General features: G+C 46.0%; 1 protein-coding gene across 1 annotated transcript in view; it reads right to left on the bottom strand.

Annotated features, from left to right (window-relative positions):
- Positions 1 to 8,682, bottom strand: part of cpm (carboxypeptidase M) — a 12,855-nt gene extending 4,173 nt beyond the window's left edge. The window contains exons 1-4 of the mRNA XM_078101980.1: positions 8,536 to 8,682; positions 7,088 to 7,359; positions 4,321 to 4,418; positions 1,029 to 1,202 (exon numbers count right to left, since the gene is read on the bottom strand). Coding sequence (XP_077958106.1) covers positions 1,029 to 1,202; positions 4,321 to 4,418; positions 7,088 to 7,253 — 438 coding nt within the window. The 5' untranslated portion in view covers positions 7,254 to 7,359; positions 8,536 to 8,682. The remainder of the gene's footprint in view (positions 1 to 1,028; positions 1,203 to 4,320; positions 4,419 to 7,087; positions 7,360 to 8,535) is intronic.
- Between the last annotated feature and the right edge of the window lie 99 nt (positions 8,683 to 8,781).

Raw genomic sequence — 8,781 nt, 5'->3', positions numbered from 1 at the left:
TGCGTCCTGTGTGATGATTAACTTGTAACCCGTAGACGGTAAACCAGAGGTGGGCGGAGCCAACCGCCGGTTCCTGCAGGTTTCAAGCCTCCAGTTTGGCATGTTGGTCATCAGGCCACCAGAGGTTACACGAGAGGGCGGAGCCAAATACAATGCGGAGAAAACACCCACTCAGCGCGGCCACGTGGATTCCAATGACTGGCTCAGTCGGACTGAAATGGAATGATCGGTTTCATGTAAACACCTTTACTGTCCGACTACGATCCGACTAACACGCCCGGATAACTCCATCCGATCCAGTTGGTAGTTCGACTATTGCGGCATGTGACGGTGAATCGGATGAAGAACTGGACTTTGCGTCTTTGCGCGTGCTCGAGATCCCGACGGCGTCTTCTCTCCGTTATCAAATCAGCCGATAGCGCCATTCGCATTCGCTGTGCTCCTGTTAGCATCATGCACAGACAGTAGAGGGATGTAGCTTCACCTCGCTCTCCGTTCGCTGTCTTTCTCCTAATGTTGATGTTGTTGTTGTTGCTTGTTGTTGGTAGTGGTGAAGCGGTCAAGCGGAAATGGCTGCATCACAACTAGTTGTAATGAAAACAGCGCCACCTATCGTATCGGGTATATATAATAATAGATAGGATAGGATAATAGCACCTCCCCCCGAAGGAGAGCATAGTCCGACTAAGCAAAGATTCCAATTATACCATCATGCAAACACACTGAGTGAATGAGTTAAAACGACCGGACGACGCTGCAGGAGCAACCTGTCAATCCCAGCAAGCCCCGCCCTAAAGCTTCATGGACTCCACATGAGTCATTTCCTCATTGACTTCTATAGGAGCAGCAGAAAGGAGAGAGAATGTGGCGTTAAGGTGCGTGTGAGTGTGTGTGTGTGTGTGTATAGGTGTGTGTGAGTGTGTGTGTATAGGTGTGTGTGAGTGTGTGTGTGTGTGTGTATAGGTGTGTGTGAGTGTGTGTGTATAGGTGTGTGTGAGTGTGTGTGTGTGGGGGGGGGGGGGGGGTCACCTGCCCTGGCTGTACACGCAGTCGGTGTCCGACGCGTCGAAGCCGTCGGGGTTCATCGTGGGCAGGAGGTGGATGCGCGCGCTGTTCAGCAGCTGCAGCGACCACGTTTCGTTGCCGCGGTAACCTCGAACCAGGTCGTCGATGAGCTGCAGCAGCAACAACCGGCCAAGGACCTGCACACACACACACGCACACGCACGCACACACACACACACACTTTTAATTTGAAAATTGAAGTCTGCCGCTTTTGAAGTTCCTCTCGTCTTCGCTACGCAGCTCCTCTCGCATTCATTCATTCATTCATTCCTCTTTCCAGCATCTGTTGGTTTTTACGTCACATTTCTGCTCGAGCGTTTTCTCTGGAAAAACCGAATGCGTCACACGAGTCACACGAGTCACACGAGTCACACGAGTCACACGAGTCATACGAGTCACACGAGTCACACGAGTCACACGAGTCACACGAGTCACACGAGTCACACGAGTCAGTCATTTTGGCTAATAAATGTTTCCTGATCCTGAGACGCCCTTTTTCTTTCTTCACGGAGCAAAGAACTTCATGAATGAATGAGAGCCTCTGGGGGCAGAAAGAGAGAAGGGTGGGAAACAATGTAAAGGTGTGTGCGCTCACAAAGCAGACACACACACACACACACACACATGCCTGGACTAGTGCGGCCTGCGGCCATCGTTGGGTTTTTCCTCAAACACTCACTCTGTTCTCTCTCACCGCAATCCAGAACATTCCATCCAACAAGTGTTGAGTGTGATGTGTCGTCTTCCTCACACACACACACACACACACACACACACACACACACACACACGCATGCTAGAGTTGTACATGGAACGCACACATCAATGATACGTTCAGATGGAAAATGTCGTGACTCATGCTGTGGTTTTTTAGGCCCCTCGTCTCCGCTTCCGTTTAGTGATGGAAACGACGGCGTTGCCGTGGAGATGGCGGGAGAATCGGCCGCTTCCCCTCGGAGTTTACACGTTGTTTACGCTGCGGTGCATTAGCAGACCCGAGCTAACGCCCAGAGAGCACCGCCTCGCCAACATTAACAAACACTCGATGTCCTTCTTCATCTTCTCCGCTTCATCTGCAGCTTGTTTTGTTTGGTCCACGAGAAGATTATTACAGTGTTTCCTTTTCCATGAAAAACGTCTCATATGAGAAGCTGAACGCAGAAAATCTGTCTTGCTTGGAAACAATTAATTATGAAAAGGTTGCAGCTTAATTATATGCAGGAAATCCTGCAGGACGTCTCACACAAAGGTCAAAGATCGGACTACCTGAGGACGCACTACCTGAGGACACACTATCTGAGGACACACTATCTGAGGACGCACTACCTGAGGACACACTACCTGAGGACACACTACCTGAAGACAGACTAACCGAGGACGCACTACCTGAACACGCACTACCTGAGGACGCACTGCCTGAGGACACACTACCTGAGGACGCACTACCTGAGGACGCACTACCTGAGGACACACTACCTGAGGACGCACTACCTGAGGACGCACTACCTGAGGACACACTACCTGAGGACACACTACCTGAGGACGCACTACCTGAGGACACACTACCTGAGGACACACTACCTGAGGACGCACTACCTGAGGACGCACTACCTGAGGACACACTACCTGAGGACGCACTACCTGAGGACGCACTACCTGAGGACACACTACCTGAGGACACACTACCTGAGGACGCACTGCCCGAGGACACACTATCTGAGGACACACTACCTAAGGACCCACTACCTGAAGACAGACTAACCGAGGACGCACTACCTGAACACGCACTACCTGAGGACGCACTGCCTTAGGACCCACTACCTGAAGACAGACTAACTGAGGACAGACTACCTGAGGACGCACTACCTGAGGACACACTACCTAAGGACACACTACCTGAGGACGCACTACCTGAGGACAGGCTACCTGAGGACACACTACCTGAGGAGAGACTACCTGAGGGACGCACTACCTGAGGACGCACTACCTGAGGACAGGCTACCTGAGGACAGACTACCTGAGGACGCACTACCTGAGGACACACTACCTGAGGACAGACTACCTGAGGACGCACTACCTGGGCAGAGTGTACCTGAGACACACGGCCTACTAGGACTGAGGACACTCTCCCAAAGGTCTCATTGGGTATTTTTAAAGTGCAACGAATTCCAAACCGAAAGATAAAAATAGGACGAGCCGATGGCAGCGTGTCCCTCAGGGGACCATGAACGTGGGAACCAGATCCGATTGTCACTAAACCCTCAGGGAGGTGCAACGAGATTAGTATCTGCTGAGTCACCCCAGGCAGGCGGAGATGGGAGGAGCTGCGGGAGGAGGAGGAGGAGGAGGAGGAGGAGGAGCGGAGATGGAGAACACACAAACGCGGATGTTTGTACAAACAGAACACACAAAAGGTTCATCCCCCCTTGTGACCATGAATGTTTGTTTCTTCAATTCTATGAATCTGTGCGACACAGGAGGATTGAGCGACGCCTCCATTCCCGCTGTGATAATGTGTGCGTGGGGGGGGGGCTCGGTAAAAAGGCCCCTTTTGGGAAGTTTCCCCCCGAACCGTCACCGTCCGCCGCCTCTGTTTGCTGAGTGTGTGACACACTGTGTGTGTGTGTGTGTGCGCGCCAGCGTGTCGAGGCGTGACTTGTCTATTTAAGGACGTTTCCATTGACTTTCCAACACGCTGTGTGATCAGCGTCGCCACGGTAACCAGACGCCGGTCACAAGTTGCTTTTGTCTTTTTCCTTTAACGGTTTAAATTTATACATCTTAGATTTGTTTATCAGAAACGTGGATTGCGTCCAACATTAATGTCATTGTTCATATTTAATTAACCTTTTTCAATGTTTCCTATATAGAATATAAATATTCTAAACATTTTATACACTATTATCGATTTTTTAAATAACATTCGGCCCAAGAGGGAAAAGTATTAAATAATATAATAATAAATAAAACAAATTATATGGTAATAGCTCCCTATGTATTTATTTAATGTTGACTGAGCGCACCACACACACACACACACACACACACACACACACACACACACACACACACACACTCACACACAAACACACACACAGTCCGTTGTCGGGATTCAACAGTGTGTTTCACTCTGAATGGCTTTTGTTGATCTCTTTAGTCTCCTGCTTCCTGTCAACAGGGAGGGGTCCTGTGTGTGTGTGTGTGTGTGTGTGTGTGTGTGTGTGTGTGTGTGTGTGTGTGTGTCTGTCCGCTCACCTCGTTTCCATGCATGTTAGCCACATATTTGAACTCGGGGATGCCGACAGTGTGCCGGCGAGGACTGAGGCCGAGAGCGAGCGCCCACAGCTGCTGACCTGAGGGAGGACGTCTCGTTAGCTTCTCACACCGAGTGCATCTACACACACACCATCTACACACACACACCATCTACACACACACACACCATCTACACACACACACCATCTACACACACACACACCATCTACACACACACACCATCTACACACACACACCATCTACACACACACCATCTACACACACACCATCTACACACACACACCATCTACACACACACACCATCTACACACACACACCATCTACACACACACACACCATCTACACACACACCATCTACACACACACCATCTACACACACACACCATCTACACACACACACCATCTACACACACACACCATCTACACACACACACCATCTACACACACACCATCTACACACACACCATCTACACACACACACCATCTACACACACACACCATCTACACACACACACCATCTACACACACACACCATCTACACACACACCATCTACACACACACCATCTACACACACACACCATCTACACACACACACCATCTACACACACACACCATCTACACACACACACACCATCTACACACACACCATCTACACACACACACCATCTACACACACACACCATCTACACACACACACCATCTACACACACACCATCTACACACACACCATCTACACACACACACCATCTACACACACACACCATCTACACACACACCATCTACACACACACCATCTACACACATACACCATCTACACACACACACACCATCTACACACATACACCATCTACACACACCATCTACACACATACACCATCTACACACACACACCATCTACACACACACACCATCTACACACACACATCATCTACACACACACATCATCTACACACACACACCATCTACACACACACATCATCTACACACATACACCATCTACACACACACCATCTACACACATACACCATCTACACACACACACACCATCTACACACATACACCATCTACACACACCATCTACACACACACACCATCTACACACACACACCATCTACACACACACACCATCTACACACACACATCATCTACACACACACACCATCTACACACACACACCATCTACACACACACATCATCTACACACATACATTATATACACACACACATCATCTACACACACACATTATATACACACACACATCATCTACACACACACATTATATATACACACATACATTATATACACACACATACATTATATACACACATACATTATATACACACACATACATTATATACACACATACATTATATACACACACATACATTATATACACACACATACATTATATACACACATACATTATATACACACACATACATTATATACACACATACATTATATACACACACATACATTATATACACACATACATTATATACACACACATACATTATATACACACATACATTATATACACACACATACATTATATACACACATACATTATATACACACACATACATTATATACACACATACATTATATACACACACATACATTATATACACACATACATTATATACACACACATACATTATATACACACATACATTATATACACACACACATCATATACACACATACATTATATACACACACATACATCATATACACACATACATTATACACACACATACATTATATACACACACATACATTATATACACACACACATCATATACACACATACATTATATACACACACACACATCATATACACACATACATTATATACACACACATACATTATATACACACATACATTATATACACACACACACATCATATACACACATACATTATATACACACACATACATTATATACACACATACATTATATACACACACATACATCATATACACACATATCTACGGAGGAAAGGAAGGAGAAACATCATGACATCGCCAGGTATCTGATGACTAATAACTGAGGAGTATACGAGTTATAAAAAGGGGAAATGGAATTAAAACCTTAACATGTCTGTGTTCTGCTCCCTTTGCGACGCTTAACGGTTAACGAGTGATCCCGACTTCTCTGCTGAGGACACGGAATCATTGACCCGAGTATTGTTGTTGTCGCCAGGAGGTTTGTTGGAAATGCGAAACACGACCACGTGGATCAGATCTGACGTCCATGATGCTTGTTCTCCGCCAACGACAAACAGGAAGTGTGTTTACATGTAAACACAACCACTGAACGAAGGCCTGCAGCAGGTCTGTGACACACACACACACACACACACACAGGCCAGCTGTCCTAGATTAGCACAGATTAGCTGTGTGTGTGTGTCTGTGTGCGTGTGATTAGCCAGATTAAGTCGTCCCCCAGATTTGATTAACCACGCTTACAGTCCCTTTGTATGGACACACACACACGGCAACACACACACACACGGTGATGAACAGCTATGACGTCACGAGTGACATCATCACGACCCACAGTCGGAATTATCGGATAAAGTCGCAATTGATGTTCTTTTGGAGAATGTTTAGAACTGTAACTTTATATCTTTAAAATGAGATAAAGTGTCACACGGAACTAGAGACAGAGAGAGAGACAGACAGACAGACAGACAGACAGACAGAGAGACAGACAGACAGACAGACAGGTGCGCTGTACCTCTGACCGATTGGCCGATGCTGTACAGGTGAGTGATGTCGGGGTTGGAGCTGCTGATCTGGACGAGGTAGCGCTCCATCTCGTGGTTGTTGTGGTAACGGAAGTCCAGCGCGAAGGCCTGGCCAAGGACGAGGGGGGACAGGAGGAAGAGGAGGAGCGATGACATCACTGCAGTGCCACCTGACCCGGGGGGGGGGGGGGGGGGGGGGGGGAAGTGGAGCGAACGGGCCAATCAGATCTCAGACATCTGACTGGAGACACGCCTTCAAAACCTGGAGAGAGGAAACAGGAAGTGGAGAATCGATGAGTCACGTCCGAGTTTCAGGCCCCAACGATAAACATCAGCGTCTCCCATCAATCATCAGGGAACACGCCGCGCAAAGCACCGACACGTTCATATACATATATATATATATATATGTATATGTATATATATGTATATATGTATGTATATACATATATATATATATATATGTATATATTCATATATATATATATATATCTGCAAGTGCACTGCACCTCTCAATAGATCTACATTCAGGTTGATCAGAGAAGCGATCGGGAAGCTTTCATCCAGAGACACAGGAAGTGGAGGCTGACTTTCAAATTAAAGCGGTCAGCTGATGGACAGTATTTGGACTCGTGGTCCTCTGTTAACGGAACAAACCAGTTACCTCTGCATGTTAAGTCCGTGATGACATCACGTCAGCTGATCGTGGCTTTGTGTCTTTTGTGTATTTAGATTTCAGTCCAGAACAATAAAGCTTTCTTTGGTTTTATCTTTATCTCATTTTTATTTGTTGGGATTAAAGAGATGATTCTCATGTATAGTAGTGTGATTGTATGAGGTAATTCTACACAGTCAGTGTATTAGTATTTGAAATGCCTAAAATAAGGGAATGCCATATTTAGAATATATATTAATAATATATATATTTTGTTGACTTGAATTTAGTAAATCTATTTTTATGTATGTATATATATTTGATATTACAGATATAACAACCTGATTAATTGACAAACCATGAAGAATATTATTGTATAAATAAGATTTGTTAAAAGTAAGAACTGCATTTAAAATGTTACTTAAGGAGAAGAATACAAGTAATGTACAAGTATACAGCGTAAATGTAGGATAACAGTAAAAGTACTAATGAAACATGGTACTAGAACTTTCATATATTATTGGATTATGTTCTGTCCTCCTTTAGTTCAATATATTTTATATGATACACAAATGTACTTTTAAAACATGCTTCACTGTTATATGTGTAATAAGTAAGTGATGAAGTAAAATACTCTAGTAGTATATTAAGTACACACTATCGTATTAAAGATACATAAAGGCACATGTAGCCTTAAAACAATACGCACGCGTGAGAAGTGTAAAGTATAAAGTACACACACGTGTACTGCGGTCAGCTGGATCCGCCGCTAGCGGCTCCTACCTGCGCGCCTCTCCGGGAGCCGGACACCGACCGCGGGACGCAGGGACCGGACTCCTCGCCGGGGACCGGGGCTCGAGGACGGGATCCGTCGCTCCGCTTCTCTCGGGGAATGTGGACTCACTCACCCGCGCGTCTCCCGGTGTGTCCGCTCGGAGGGGCGGAGCTTAGAGGGCTGCGCGTGTGCGCGCGCGTGTTCGTGTTCACCAGAGTCATGAATGAAACATTTAATGGGGAACAACGCAGCTC

The sequence above is a fragment of the Gasterosteus aculeatus genome, chromosome 4, assembly GCF_964276395.1.
Source record: "Gasterosteus aculeatus chromosome 4, fGasAcu3.hap1.1, whole genome shotgun sequence".
In the NCBI taxonomy this organism is placed as follows: domain Eukaryota; kingdom Metazoa; phylum Chordata; class Actinopteri; order Perciformes; family Gasterosteidae; genus Gasterosteus; species Gasterosteus aculeatus.
This window is presented reverse-complemented; position numbering and strand designations above follow the sequence as displayed.